The 16,781-nt window shown below is 32.7% G+C and overlaps 2 protein-coding genes across 2 annotated transcripts; both read left to right on the top strand.

Annotated features, from left to right (window-relative positions):
- The first annotated feature begins 2,032 nt into the window (after nt 1-2,032).
- Nucleotides 2,033-6,248, top strand: LOC112709760 (plasma membrane ATPase-like). The gene is made up of 11 exons (XM_072203783.1): nt 2,033-2,330; nt 2,607-2,933; nt 3,015-3,134; nt 3,468-3,590; nt 3,680-3,788; nt 3,874-4,179; nt 4,373-4,887; nt 4,986-5,159; nt 5,250-5,432; nt 5,523-5,704; nt 5,908-6,248. Exons 2-11 carry the CDS (start codon nt 2,655-2,657, stop codon nt 6,002-6,004), a joined length of 2,088 nt encoding a protein of 695 aa, XP_072059884.1. The 5' UTR covers nt 2,033-2,330; nt 2,607-2,654; the 3' UTR covers nt 6,005-6,248.
- An 8,219-nt stretch (nt 6,249-14,467) lies between these two features.
- Nucleotides 14,468-16,624, top strand: LOC112709762 (F-box/LRR-repeat protein 14). Its single transcript, XM_025761679.2, has 2 exons — nt 14,468-15,181; nt 15,485-16,624. Exons 1-2 carry the CDS (start codon nt 14,602-14,604, stop codon nt 16,414-16,416), a joined length of 1,512 nt encoding a protein of 503 aa, XP_025617464.1. The 5' UTR covers nt 14,468-14,601; the 3' UTR covers nt 16,417-16,624.
- Nucleotides 16,625-16,781: the final 157 nt, after the last annotated feature.

Consider the following 16,781-nt stretch of genomic DNA (forward strand, 5'->3'; position numbering starts at 1 on the left):
CGTTAAGCAGATGAAAAAGATAAAAATAACAAACTTAATCTCATGGAATATCTTATATTATTATTATTATTATTATCTAGAATGTGATCTATAACGAATTTAATTTGAATATGAAAAGATAAGAAAGATTAATTAAATTAACAATTTACTTTATAAATATCAAATTGAAAAAAATTGAAAAAACCTTTATAGGCTTGGCAAAGGACCAGGTCCAATATTTCAATTAGAAGGAAAAATTAAACTTGGAATAATAATCCATCCCCCTACAAAATCTGCGTTTTCTGTTACAAAATAAAGTGTTAAGTTGCAAAGTCTTAAGTTACTTCAGTGTACTACAAACACTGTGTGAATCAAAATCACACTTTGTGAGGTAAAATAATGAATGCACTTTGTGATTTATTTTCTCTTTTAATTCTTGGCTATACATTGATGCTATAACAATACAATACAGGATCATCACTGAAGGTGCAATTGGAGGATTTTAGCCATGGAAAGTCTTGAAGAAATCAAATCGGAGAACGTAGATCTTGTTAGTATTCATTATATCTTATTTCTCATATTTTTTTTTGTTTCAATGTATTTATTTCTGCCTATGAATTATGTTCCTGTTTGGTGAAAAATTATGATTCCTCGTTAATCCTTATGTATAATGCTTTGAATCATTGGATTTATTTATTTATTTTTTATATATGTTAACATTCTATGTCATTAAATCAATATGAAATTTTTGGCATTTTTTTAATCATGTACAGTTGCTAAAAACATTCACATCTCAACTATGTTATAAAGCTTTAGATTTTTATATTTTAAGTATGAAACTTTTGCCAATTTAATTGTGATAATATCTACTTGCTTGTGTTCTAGGCACAACTACCATTGGAAGAAGTGTTTGAAAAATTGAAATGCACAAAGGAAGGATTGACAAGTGATGATGCCAAGAATCGATTGGAACTTTTCGGTCCCAACAAGTTGGAAGAAAAGAAGGCAAAGAAATTAAAATCTTAAATCTTAGTCTGTTCATATTTGGTTTACTACATAACAATGTTTTATAAAATTTAATCTTTTAATGAATTAGACATTATCTTACATTGATCAAACTTTCAAATATAGGAAAGCAAATTGCTGAAATTCTTGGGGTTTATGTGGAATCCTTTGTCATGGGTTATGGAAGCTGCTGCAGTAATGGCAATTGCAGTGGCCAATGGAGGGGTAATTACAATATAGCCCCTTAAAATACCTAATATTTCACTAGTTACTTAACTTTTGTTCTTTTTTACTAATTAATTATTATTTTTTAAATCATTCCTTAACAGGGGAAACCACCAGATTGGCCAGATTTTGTTGGAATAATAGTTCTGCTTCTTATCAACTCCACCATTAGCTTCATAGAAGAAAATAATGCAGGTAATGCTGCTGCAGCACTAATGGCAGGTCTTGCTCCAAAAGCCAAGGTATAATGTAAACTTCTACAAAATCCAATATCTTGTTCTTGTTATTATGCATGAATATAAGGTAGCGTTTGTTTTGAGATACCGAGATAGAGATCGAGAGACTGTTTGTTAGTTCAGAAACTGGAACCGAAATTTTTAGAGATGGAGACTGAAACTTTAATAACATTTTATACTTAAAATATCTTCATTTTAATTAATTAATTCCAATTTTACCATTTGTACAAAATACATTAGATCTTCATTCTTGTTTCAATTTCTGTCTTCTACTTTACACTAAAGATTTTTAGCTTCTGTCTCTCAACCAAATCGCTACCTAAAAGTAAAAATTCATATTTATGTCACATTAACAATAAAGTACGATTTAGCATTTTATATGTCTATAATAACACGAGAACGTTAGATGACTAGTAGAATTTATTATTTTTAACTCAACTAATGAATGGCTAAAAATAATAAATTCTGCTGACCCTCTAAGGTGCTTCTAATAACATTATTCTAATACCAGACATATAGTTATTATTTTTTATTCTAACAGTTTTGAGATGGTGTGAATTTGATTGTAAGGTTTTAAGAGATGGAAAATGGAATGAGGAGGAAGCTGCTATATTAGTCCCTGGAGACATCATAAGCATAAAATTAGGAGACATAATTCCAGCAGATGCTCGTCTCTTAGAAGGGGACCCATTGAAGATTGATCAATCAGCACTGACTGGTGAATCATTGCCTGTAACAAAGAATCCAGGTGCTGAAGTCTACTCCGGGTCCACAGTAAAACAGGGAGAGATTGAAGCCATTGTCATTGCCACTGGAGTCCACACCTTCTTTGGTAAGGCTGCTCATTTGGTAGACAGCACTAACCAAGTTGGCCACTTCCAAAAGGTACTATTCTATCAAAATCTTAGGTCAATTTTAGACATTAATCTTCACTTGGTTTTTTTACAGTCGATTTATTCTTGCATCTTCTTTCGAGAGTTTCGTCTGCATTCTATTTCAGCAGTTCAATCTGCATTTGTTTTAGCAGTTCCATCTGCATTCTTATTGTGCTCCACGCACCCTATTTTTTTATTGCGCCGTAGGCGCCTCTAAAGATCAATTTTATTGCGCTCTACGCGTTTTTTTTTTCTTTGCTAAAGATATTTGACATGACTTGTTTAGGTGTTGACAGCGATCGGAAACTTCTGCATTTGTTCAATTGCATTGGGAATGCTAGTAGAGATTATTGTTATGTATCCAATTCAACATAGACCGTACAGGAGTGGAATTGACAATCTCTTGGTGCTTCTCATCGGTGGCATTCCCATTGCCATGCCAACAGTCTTGTCAGTTACAATGGCTATTGGTTCCCATAGGTTGTCTGAACAAGGTGCCATCACTAAGAGGATGACAGCCATTGAAGAAATGGCTGGAATGGATGTTCTATGCAGTGACAAGACTGGCACCTTAACACTCAACAAGCTCACTGTCGACAAAAATTTGATCGAGGTTCGTCTTATTTCATTATAATCTTCTTCGTACTCACTCGTATTCTGTATCGACATATCATTCATCTTCTTTGTATTACAGACTTTTGCAAAAGATGTGGACAAAGACACTGTACTTTTGCTTGGAGCTAGAGCATCAAGGGTAGAGAACCAAGATGCTATCGATGCTTGCATTGTTGGAATGTTAGGTGATCCAAAAGAGGTTCGTTACATAGCTTCCTTCTATTAAGTTCTTTTGGCAGTCTCTATAGTTTTACTAAATTTATAATATTCTAAATTTTGTAATTAAGTCTTGATATACCAAAATATTTCTTTCTAAATTAAAAATGATAGAAACTCAGATGCAGTCGACCTCACATGAAGTTGATAGCTGAGAGCCGTTAGATAGTTTGACTGATTTGACTAAATTTTCATCCAACAGTTCTCAACTATCGTCTCAACATCTATGTTTATTGTCTATAACCATATATGAAACTTTATACACAAACATTCCAAGCTTACAACTATGTTTGCAACTTTCTGTTGCTCCTTATAGGCAAGAGATGGCATTACAGAGGTTCATTTCTTGCCCTTCAATCCAGTGGACAAGCGCACGGCCATAACATACATCGATGCCGACGGTAACTGGCACCGAGTAAGCAAAGGTTCGCCGGAGCAGGTAATTTTAAATTTTTATTTATATTATTAGTTTCAATAATGTATAATTATAATTTATACTGTATAGCTGACATTGCATTTTGGTTTCAGATTATATCTCTTTGTAATCTGAGGGGAGATGTGAAGAACAAAGCTCATTCCATCATTGATGGTTTTGCTGACAGAGGCCTCCGTTCACTTGCTATTGCTAGACAAGTAAGTTCTGAAATTTACACTTTTTTTTTATTCAAAATAAAAAAAAAAGATTAGTTAGTTTTTCTAAATGGTTATCTTTTCTCAGGAAGTGCCAGAGAAGACCAAAGAGAGTGCAGGAGGCCCATGGCAATTCGTAGGCCTCCTGCCTCTCTTTGATCCGCCTAGGCATGACAGTGCGGATACCATCCACACGGCTCTTCAACTCGGAGTCAATGTCAAGATGATCACAGGTGATCAGCTAGCTATTGGCAAGGAGACGGCTCGCCGCCTCGGCATGGGAAGTAATATGTACCCTTCTTCCTCCCTCCTTGGCAATGACCAGGATGGTACCTTAGGTGGAATTCCGGTTGATGATCTTATCGAGCAAGCTGACGGCTTTGCCGGTGTTTTCCCAGGTAAGATGACGGTGACAGCTAAGATATTAATACGTATTATGTTAAACAGTTTAGTCAAATATGACAAACCATTTAAGTAGTCATCATAAAAGCATTAAAAAGAATTTCAAATTTCAATTTATTTTTTAAATCTTAACAAACATTACTTAGAGTGCAAGTTAATTATATAGTTAATTACTAATGTTGGTTGTAGAGCATAAATATGAAATTGTAAGGAGACTTCAAGAAAGGAAGCACATATGTGGAATGACCGGAGATGGTGTCAACGATGCACCAGCACTTAAGAAGGCAGACATTGGAATTGCAGTGGCGGATGCGACCGACGCGGCGCAAAGCGCGTCGGACATAGTCTTGACAGAGCCTGGTTTAAGCGTGATTGTAAGCGCAGTCTTGACAAGCCGGTCTATTTTCCAGAGGATGAAGAACTACACAATTTATGCTGTTTCCATAACAATTCGGATTGTCTTGGGATTCATGCTTCTTGCTCTTATTTGGAAGTTTGATTTCTCACCCTTCATGGTTTTGGTCATTGCCATACTCAATGATGGAACTATCATGACCATTTCCAAGGATAGGGTGAAACCATCTCCTACTCCAGATTCATGGAAGCTAAATGAGATTTTCACAACCGGAATTGTTCTTGGAACCTACCTCGCCGTCACCACAGTCTTCTTCTTTTGGGCTATCTATGCAACCGATTTCGTCTCGGTAAGAAAAGAATTATTTAAGAGAAATGTTAGGTGACTGATAATTTTTTTTAGTTTACTTGCAACACAAGAAACTGATTGAAAAAGCAACATCTCCAGAACCATTTCGGCGTAAAATCGATCCGAGGTAGCGAAACAGAGCTCACATCAGCTGTTTATCTTCAAGTGAGTATTATAAGTCAGGCTCTCATCTTTGTTACCAGATCAAGGAACTGGTCTTATGTTGAAAGGCCTGGCTTGTTGCTTCTCACAGCATTTATCATAGCACAATTGGTAAGTTGTAACAAAAAAAAAAACTATTTTGTTTTGCTAATATTTTCTCCTTCAAAGGAGTTTCAAATTAATCATATTTTTTCATGTTAGGTTGCAACATTGTTGGCTGTGTATGCAAACCTTGGCTTTGCAAAAATCAAAGGAATTGGATGGGGTTGGGCTGGTGTCATTTGGCTCTACAGTCTCATTATTTATATCCCATTGGATATTCTTAAATTCATCATCCGTTATTCCTTAAGTGGCAAGGCATGGAACAATATTACTGAAAATAGGGTAACATTTGAAGTGTTATATGAATTCTGAATTTGCATATATCTAATTTTATACATGCTAACCTTTTTTTTTTGTTGGTGTATGGTGTAGGTTGCTTTCTCATCAAAGAAAGGTTATGGAAAGGAAGAGCGCGAAGCGCAATGGGCTCGTGAAGAACGCACCAGACATAACCTAAATCCACCTGAAGCCGCAGATATATTGAACACAGGAAATGATTATAGGGAATTGACTGAAATCGCAGAACAAGCTAAAAAACGTGCCGAAATTGCAAGGTATAAACATTTTTTGGGTGTTCTTTTTCTGGATTCGGATGCTTGTGCACTCGACTGTCTTTTTTCTTATCTAGATAATGTTATTTATACTTTTTTGAAGGTCTAAATATACAAAATTTGGTATGAATAACATTTTTGTATTATGAAATGCTTGCTTTTGTTACAAGTCTTGTTTAAAGCTGAACCATGTTATTGTTTTGTAGATTAAGGGAGCTTCACACATTGAAGGGGCATGTTGAGTCTGTTGTAAGGCTCAAGGGACTTGACATTGAGACAATGAATCAAAATTACACTGTTTGAGTAAATATGGCAATTTCTACTAGGAAATATTATTAGTCATTAGTAGAATCTTAGGAAAAGATTGGTAGTGTTCATCTTTGTTGTCCTTTTTCCTTTACTATGTTAACTAGTCCTCATTTTTTTGGAGGGGCTTTGAAATAATCCAACAGTTTTGAGATTGTGCAACACAATCCAATGTTGGGTGCAGCTACCTAATGAATTTAATATGTTTTTTTTTATTATATATGCATTAAATATTTTTGGACACCATATTGATTTTGCTTTTATTTTTAGTTTCTTATTTTGGGTCTGCATTGTCCTAAGTGGTAGTGAAATACTGGATTTTAAAGATGGATCTGTTCTTCCTCAAATGCAAAGTATATTTATTATCTAGAAATTCAACTTTGTTAAAATTTTAAAATGAGACCAAATTAAGAAAAAAAAGCAAAGATAATCTACATTTTCATTTACAGGGCACAATGGCACATATACATGGAGAAAATATACATTTAAAATCTTATTTGATTATTGGTCATTGAAAGCTAAAAAATCTGGAAAGGAAAACATGCTCCACATGCAAATTCCTCAACTCAGAAGAATTAACCTCCTCCCCACCCCCTCTCCCCTTTTTTTTTCTCTCTCTTGGGCTTTTCTATAAATGGGCCTACTCTTGGACCAAAAAATCTTAAATGAATCCAAGTCCAAAATGAAAAAAAACTCAAGTCCTAAAACATTAGATTTAAATAAAAAACTTGGATAAAAACTCACTCGCTTAGACAAATGTCGCGATTCGAATCATGCTTTGTGTATGTAGCAACTTATTGGTCAGTTACAAATCTTTAAATAAAACTCAAATTCACAACGAATTAGTTTTTGATTTGTTAAATTGGAATACCATAAATAACTAAAAAAAAAATTTTAATTAGTCGAATAGTAAGCTCTCGCCTTATATATGTTAAAAAACCAAAATATTATCATAAAAAATTATAGTTACCATTTAGGCTTTATTACATGACAATTATTTTGATTTTACTACTTTGTTATAGTTATATATATGGTTAATCTATTTTGTGTCCTAAAAACATATTAAGATTATAAATTAATTTTTTTTATTAAAAATACAAAAAACAATTTCAGTACATTTTACATCTATTAAATAAAAAAATTTAAAATCTTTCACTACTAATAATAAACTTAAGTGTCTTTACTATATACATGCTACCTAAACCTATCTCTATCTCCATTGTTCTTTCCAAAGAATGATTTTTGCTCCCATCTTCATTCTCATTTTTTAATATCTCCGCAACCCCACAGCTACCCACATTTAGATATCCCCATTCCTATTTACAATTTCTCATATTCTACAATATTTATGACTACAAAATTTTCTGTTGCATCTCTAGTTTCTACTTTCTGTTGCATGCAAATACTTTGCATGAGGATTTGACACGCAAAGTGTATGTAACATATAAATGTCAACCCAAGACTGGGTTCTATACACGTTACAGTTACAACATTTTAATTAATTTCAGCCCCCTACAATTTAACATTAGTAGTGCTATTCAAGATAAGTAGTGAAGTAGGCACATACAACTAGGCACACCTTCATCCCACATTAATTCACTTTCACTTTCACTTTCTCAACACTAACAAGTCTTCGGTTCCTTTAAGTCTTGGGGATTTTTTCAGACAAAAAAAAAGAAAGTGAAATGAGAACAAAATCCATTTAGTTAACAATACACGTTAAGATTATTAATTAAAAAAAATTACATAAAAATATTATATAATTTAAATTTTTAATATATTTATTATTTTTTATTTAAAAACTCAAAAATTTAATTATATCAATTGTAACTTTAACATGTATTTATTATTTAAACAAAAACAAAGTAAATGCCTCTAATAACATTATTTTGATTATTTATTTGTGATGTGTCAATGTGAGAGTGTTCATAGTTGGTGGTGCCGATTCAGATATATTAAAAGGTTTCCCAGTGGTATTTATTTCTCTTCTAAGTGTGCATGCTACATCAAGTCTTCTACTCAATTTGATAACACAATCATACATATGGAGTACAGCAGCAAAATAGTTAAGTGTCTAGCTGATTAATATTATATTCTTTATAAAATTTATAAGATTTGTATTTTTATTTCCTTTATCATATATTTATTAACATTTTAAAAACTTTTATTAATATTAACTATAATATTTTTTTTGGTTCAATCCAATTGTAAACACTGAATAATACCTCAAGCAACCGTGTCAAATTAAACATTTTTAAAATAAAAAAATCTCTATTGAGAAAATTATATCTTCTATAAAATCTCAAGCTGAAAACTCAGGTGCAGTCGACTTTACATAAAGTTAATAGCTGAGAGCCGTTAGATGAAAATTTAGTCAAATCAGTCAAACCATCTAACAGCTCTCAACTATCAACTTCACGTGAAGTCGACTACACCTTAGTTTCTACCAAATCTCAAATATTTACAATTATTTCTATAAAGAAGGATATCTCTAATTATAATAACAAGATAAGGGCAAGTTGTTTTTTTATAAGAAAAAGATAATGCATTCCTTGGATATGTATGTATATATATAGAGAGAGAGAGTCATAATTAGTATCTTGCAATTTGAGAGTGTAAAGTAGCTTATTAAGAAAACATACATGAACCAAGTGAAGCAAAAATGAGATCAAATATTGTGATTGTTATAACAATTCTACTACTTCTTTTGTTTACATTGCTGCCTCTTGTAGAAGGTAGAAGGCCACACCACCAAAACAAACAAGAAGAATGGAAAAGATCAAGAGACAAAAGAAGCAAAAAAAGATCATCATCATCACCAAATAATTGTGACCCATTTTTCCTTTATCTATTTGAAACTTGTGGCCAATGGCCTTTTCCTATTTCTCCTTGCCCTCAAAACCCATTTGATCAAACACCAACACTAACACCAAAACCGCCGCCAATAGTATATCATTATCCATCTCCTCCGCCACCAATTACTTACACACCAAGAATCACACCTCCACCACCACCACCACCACCACCACCAATAGTCCAATATTTTCCACCACCATTACCACCTTCTCCACTGCCACCATTGCCGCCATCGCCACCTCCATCATTGCCGCCATCATCACCACCCCCTAAGCCTATTATTATTATTGCATGTCCACCACCACCACCACCACCATCACCACCACCTGCTGCTCCTTGTTGTCCATTGCCACCAATTATTATACCTTGTTGTCCATTACCAACTCCATCACCAACACCATCCCCACCACTACCATTACCACCGGCTCCACCGCTAGTCCCATCGCCGCCGCCACCGTTGCCATTCCCCACACTACCACCGCTAGTAATTCCACCTCCAATGCCAATTGCCTTTGATCCTCCCACACAACCATCATTTCCATGGCTATCACCTCCAAACCCCTTCATCACCAACCCTTCTCCTCCAGACACCTTTCTACTTCCGCCGCCACTTGTCCCCACGTTTTGGACACCACCAACGGAGTTGCCACCGCAGCTTCCGGTGCTGCCGCCACCCATTGATCCATTCTCCTCATCACCTCCATTTCTATCAACTCCAACACCAACTGTTCCAGATATTTTCATTCCTTCACCGGAATATCCAGGTAACCCTCAAGAACCAACACCATTTTTTTCAACACCTTCACCGGATATTTTGTTGCCACCACCTTTGGTTCCAGAGCTTCCGGATCAACCACCGACTTTTACTATGCCAGATCAACCACCGGCTTTTACCATGCCGGATCAACCACCGGCTTTTGCTATGCCGGATCAACCACCAGCTTTTACCATGCCGGATCAACCACCAGATGTTTTTTTTGCGCCGCCGGAACTACCAGAGGGGCTTGTTCCTGATGAGACACGGGAAGTGCCACCATCGCCGGAAGAGTTGTTGCCACCACCCTTAGGAAACTGACGAGTCCTTCCTTCCTTTATTCGGTTTTTTTGTTTATGTTTTATATGCTCTCTCTTTTTTTTTTTTATAATTTCCGGCGATAAATTCTATTATATATGTGTATAAATAATATGCTCATTCTATTAAGTGTATGATATGGGGAAGTCGATCCTCTCTCAAATGAAAAAAAAAATTAGATAGTATCTAGTAAAAAATTTTACCTTTTATTTTTTTTTTTTTTTTTTTATTTCACTTATAAAATTAAAGGTGAAAAATTACATTTTATTTTTTCTCTAATAATAAAAAAAATGGAAAGGATCCATTTTCTATGATATGATAATTATAATAATTATAAAATATTATTAAAATTAAAATAAAATTTTTTATTATTTAATAATATTTCTTAACAAATATTATTAAAAAAATTATCAAATAATAAGAAAATTTTAATTTTAATAACATTTACATTATCATTATAACCACATGCATATTAGAATTTACAATAATAATTAATGGGGAATCTAACTTTTCTTCGTGCTTGTGATTATGATTCAAATTTCATTCAACAATACGCGGTGCTGTAAGAAGTTGGGATTTGAAATTGATAATTGTCAAATGTGTACTCTATATATAATAAAAAAATAAATATTATTTATATATCAAAATTATCTACTAAAATTAGTTATTAATGTATTTATGTATAAATATACGTGTAGTTTAATTTATTTATAATGTGTATTTGTATTCTAGCATATATTTTATATTGGTGGCTGATTTTGGTGTACAAGTAACATAACCTAATCAAAAATGCTATTTGTACACTAAAATCAGCCACCAATGTATTTATATATAAATACATGTGTAATTTAATTTATTTTTAATGTATATTTATATTTTAACATATATTTTAGACCGTAACTAATTTTAGTAGCTGATTTTAGTGTACACATAATATAACTTATATATAATTATCTATATTAGTACTAATATATTACGGTTTTAGACAAAATAATTGCTACTTATATAGTAGTTTTATTATGAGTTAAGTATTTTTTTTGTTTCAAATGTTTGAGTTTAAAATTAAAAGTGTCTTCGTTTTTTTTTAATTAAAATTATTTTAAATGTTACAAAATATTATAAAATTGTCATTTTTTATTTCAATTTTATTTTTTTACTGAATTATCTTTAACTATTAATAACATAGAATAATATTATACATTTAAATTTTTTTATTAACTAAATTCAATTAAGTTAGTAATATAACAACAATTAATTATGACTAATATTATTTTAAGTCTTATTGTTTAACTTAATTAAACTTAGTTTGTAAAAAGACTTGTAATTATAACATTACTCTATAATGTATTAATGTGAAGTGTGTTTAGTTATAATAATTGGATAATGATGTTACCATAATAAGCTTAATTTTGTTTTTCCTTTCCATATCTTAACACAGAGTCATAGACCTTGATCTTAAAAAGTTAAAAGAAAGGCTGATACCAAAACAGGATTGGCTTCAAAGTTAAGAGTAGGAGGGGGTGTAGTACAACTGTACAAGTGATGATCCAAGATAGAATTGGCTTGATAATATGAATAAAAAATGTATGATGGGGATGTTTAGCATCTTGATGGAGTGTCAAAAAGTGCAGGCTGCCATGACTAAATTTTGAATTTTTATTTTAGAGAGTAAATATAATCTTCTACCATTGAATAGTTTCTCTCTCATATTTATTTTTGGTCCCACCTATAAAATAAATAGTAAAAGATCATACTTTACCCTTTAAAATAAAATTCAAACTTTAAAAAATCAAAATCCAGACTGCCAATTGTTGATTACAGATTTACAATATTTATTGTCATTGGAGAAGAGGGAAAAAATTAAAATTAAAACTAAAAAATGTTTAGCTTATGATAATTAAAATTGAAATTGGAAAAGTAGGCATCATCGACCATTCTAGAATCAATGAAGATTGGCACCATCAATGAACTTGTTTCTGATTGAAGGAGCCATGGATGCCGGGTTGTTTCTGATTCCTCTGAGGATTAGGTCTAAAAATCATAATCTGTCTTGTTATTGTGAATGTAAAACTTGCCTCATATATGTTGAACTAGTGTTTTACAAATTTCCTTGTTATATGAATATGAATATGCCAACCTTGTTATATAAATTACATGAGATTTTTTTTTTAAAGCAAAAATAGAATATTCGAATCCGCAACCTTTTAATTGAATATGTGAAGACTATGTCATTTGAGCTATAATTCATTGACGGAGATCTTTCCCTTTTGTAATTAGGATTTGAATTCCATTTGATTCATGAGTTATGTTGCTACTATTAACATCAACATTCAACATACCTTATAAAGGATTTCATGCTCAATTATCACAATTACAAAAAAAAAATTCAAATGTTAAAGTAGATTTTGTTTTCAATAGAAAGTCATCTACTTTCAATTAAATAACCTTTAGTTAGACATTGGCCGGCTAGAAATTTAAAAATTTTTTAGCCAAATAATTTAATTTTTATTAGGTAAATTAATTTTGAACGTCAAATGTTTTTATCAAGGATGATTAAATTTGGTTAGATTAATTCAATAATATTTAAAAAAATAAAGTTTTACATACAATTTTTAAAAAATTAATAATTAAAAATTATTAAATAATAATTTAATCAAATTTATTAAATTATCTAATAATTTTTAAATATTAATTTTATATAGGGTAAATGTTCAGTTTGGGTAAATAACTTAAATAAGTTCTTTTGGAAAAGGAGCTTAAAGTATAAGGACTTTTATCAATAGTAGCTGATAAATAAGTTATTTTGTGTTTGGATTTTTAACTATAGAAGTACTTATTTTAAAGTTGTAGCGTTTGGATAAATAACTCAAAAAATACAATTTGTTTGACATAAGAGAATGGATATTAAATTTTTTTAAATTGTTTAGACTCATAATTTAAACGAGTCTCTTTCAAGAATTTTATTTTTAAATTTGCCCAACCAACTTTGTTAAAATGTGTTCCAGGTCTATTTCGAGCCATCATCTCTTCTTTACATATTTTCATGAATATAACAGTATTTCGTTCATTCCAATTAGCTTTAAATTTTCTTCCGGACTTGCCACTTTCATGAATTTGTTGGGGAAGAACATAAAAAAAAGAAAATTATAAAACTAATTATAAAAATAATAGCAAGTTGTATAAAAATAAAATCACATATAAAAAAATAAAATTAAAATCACATATAAAAAAATAAAATTAAAACTGAGATTTCATAGCATACAAAATATTCAATACAAATTTAATAATAAAAATAGAATGATAAAATGATAAAAAAAGAAATACCTGGAAGGAATACATGGTTCAGATGGAGCAGAAGATGGTGGTGAAGGGTCAATATTTCCAGCAGATGAATCATTACGTGAAAATGGTGGTGGAAGGCTAACACTTCCAGCAGATGGAACATTGCGTGTGAGGATGATGGTGGAAGGCCAGTGCTTCTAGAAGATGGAACCTTGCGTGAAAATGGTGGTGGAGGGCCGGTATTTCCAGCAGAAACAGGAAACATTTTTCCACAGAATCAAGAACGAAAGTAAATTTTTTTGTTTTGAAATCAATTTTTTTTCACGGAAGTGATAAAATGACTTATCAAAAAGAGAAAGTCATCTATTTCTACTTCTTCCAAAAGCTATGAATTAACTTTTCGGAAAGTTAAAAGCTCTTCTTAAAAATAATGCCAAACACACTTATCATAACTTTTCATAATTCAAAAGTTAAAAAAAGTAACTTTTGTACGTTCCCAAACGGGCTCAAAGTACTAAATTGGTTCCCTACGTTGTTTTGGTCTTTAAGGTTTAAAGTGTCTTATTTGAATACAAAAAAGTTTTATTTAGTTTCAATTTGGTCTCACCGGAGGTCAAAGATAAATAATTAACGAAATATCTTATATAAAAGCAGTATAAGAACAAGATCTATAATCTAGAGAATAAGTACAAATTTCAGAGGCAGAAAATTATATTTATTTATCATTTTTCTTATAATTAAAATAAAATATTTTCTATAAAACTAAAAAAAATGTTAAATACATGTATTGATGTATCTACGGTTGATTTTGTGCATCTGGAGTTTGTATTTATTCTCCAAATTATTGACCTTGTTCTTATACTGTTGTTATGTAGGATATTTTATTAATTATTTATCTTTGACCCCACAATGTGACTAAATTAAAACTAAATGAAACTTTTTTGGATTCAAATAGAACACTTTAAACTTTAAGGACCAAAACAGGATAACGTAGGGGACTAATTTAGTATTTTATCCTTTTATATAAAAATAATTACATATAGTGAAAACTCAAATACAATTAACTTTGATAAATAAGAACTGATAGATAAAAATTTAATCAAATTATTTAACAATTTTTAACTATTAACTTTATAAAAAATTAACTGTAGGTGAGTTTTCACCATTAAATGATTTAACTTATTTGATTAATTTTTCATCGAACCACTCTCGACCATAACTTAAACGTGAAGTGGAGTTCACAGTTTTTATCTTTTAAGCGGAGACTGATTTTGTATGTAGTGAAAAATTTGAAACCAGTCAACGGAATCCAATTGAGTTTCATCTCATCTTCATCTTCCTTCATTTCACAGTTTCCACTCATCTATCTCCCAAGTCCCAATCCATGTCAATGTCCTCGTCATCTTCATCATCAGATTCTGAATCTGAATATTCAAACCTACAACACATACCAGATGAATGCTGGGAATCAGTTTTCAAATACCTCAGCGACCCTCTCGATCACGAATCACTCTCCCTCGTCTCAAGCCACTTCCTTTCCCTCACCAACCGCCTCCGCACCTCCCTCACCGTCTCCGACCATGTCCTCCCCTTCCTCCCCGCCCTTCTCTGCCGTTTTCCCAACCTCACCTCCATCAACCTCACGCACCACACCGGTGACCTGAACGAGCTCCTCTCCCAAATCGCTTCCTCTCACTTACCCTCCCTCCGTTCCCTTGATCTCTCTCATCAACCCGCTTTACCTTCAATTGCGTTGAGACATTTCTCTCGAAAGTTTCCAGCTTTGAAGTCACTCAACTGTTCCTTCATGGATTCACTTACCGACAAAGATTTGAACTTAATTGCTGAGTGCTTCCCGAACCTCGAAGAAATCGATATTAGTTACCCACGGATCGCAGATGCGGAATCTCGTGTAAAGGCCTTGGCTTCAGGGTTTAAGAAGCTCCGAAAGGTGAATCTTTCAGGTAGTCACACTGTTTGGTTCTCTTCTATTTTTGATCTGTGTCAGAATTGCGAGTTTCTAGAAGAGTTAGTTCTTCTTAGTACGAACTTCATTGGCCCAACAGGTCCAATTGGATTTGCAAATGCGATCCTCCAGAGACCTGAATTGAGGTCTTTGGCTCTTGGCTGTTCGCATGTTGGGTTTATGAATGAGGGTGATGTGATTTCAAAGTTCTTTGAATTGGTGAGTTTGAAAGAGTTTACTTGTCTTGAATTGTCTTATTCGCCTTTATCTGATGAGTGTTTGTGTGTTGCTGCGGAAGAAGGCTTGCCATTGAGGAAACTCTCACTGCCGGGTTGTTTCCAATATGGATATGGTGGGATTTCTTCCTTGTTAAGAAATTGTAACAATTTGCAGCATTTGGATCTTCAATGCACAGAGTTTCTTGATGATAGGTGTGTCATTGAGCTGTCTATGCTTCTTGGTAATCTGAACTTTGTGAACCTTAGTGAGAATTCGAATCTTTCTGATTCGAGCTTGTTCGCCATCATCCGGAACTGCCCTTTGATAACTGAGATCAGGATGGAGAGAGCTGGTGTTGGGAAGCAGAAGGTGGAGAAGGATTGTTTGGTTGTGAATTCTCATTTGAAGTTTCTCTATTTGACTCGCAATTCGTATTTGGATGATGAAAGTGTCGAGATGATTGCTTCGGTTTGTCCCAACTTGGAGACAATGGATTTGAGCTATTGTGAGAGGGTTTCGGAAGGTGCTGTTGAAGTTTTGAGGAAGTGTTGTAAGATTAGGCATATGAACTTAGCTCGATTAGGATCGGAGCTGTTTCGGATTGACTTTGAAATTCCTACACTGTGTTCGTTGAATTTGTCATGGTTGCGCATTGGTGATGAAGAACTCTCTCTTATCTCAAAGAGATGTCATAGGTTGAAAGAACTAAAACTGGATTTTTGTCAAAAGATCACAGCCAATGGGGTAAATCAGGTAGTGGAAAATTGCAAGCAGCTAAGGGTGATAAGCTTGTTTTCTTGTGAGAAAGTGGCTGCTGATGTTGTTGCTTGGATGGTGTTCACAAGGCGATCGTTGAGAAAAATAATTGCTCCGCCTCGATTTCATCTTACTGAGGGCCAGAGGGATCTCTTCCTGCGGCATGGATGCATTGTTTCCAGTGATCTAACCAATGTAACTGATTCATCTGCAAGGAACTATGAACCTGAGTTGTTGGAGGCATTTTTGTTTCCTTGAGTAACTTGTTTGAGAAACAAAAGATAGGGAATGCTTCTAAATTGTATTGTTTCCTTTCTATGTGTTTATTGAGGAAGAACTTCTACACTTTCATTTTCTGAACCTGAATTGTTATTGCAAGTTGTTTAAACTTGGAATGGATGGTATATGATGTATGAGAAAGCAGTAAATGACTATATTAAAAATAACTTATAAATAAATTATTTTGTATTTGGATTTTTGATTTTAAAAGTGCTTATTTTATAAAAATATGATAAAAAGTAATAGTATTATGAGAGAAGTTATTTTTTTAACTTCTTTATAAGTTCCTAAATAATTTTTTAGAAAACTACAATTTAGTTTTAAAAATTATATCAGACATTAAT

The sequence above is a fragment of the Arachis hypogaea genome, chromosome 9 (genome assembly GCF_003086295.3).
Source record: "Arachis hypogaea cultivar Tifrunner chromosome 9, arahy.Tifrunner.gnm2.J5K5, whole genome shotgun sequence".
NCBI lineage: Eukaryota > Viridiplantae > Streptophyta > Magnoliopsida > Fabales > Fabaceae > Arachis > Arachis hypogaea.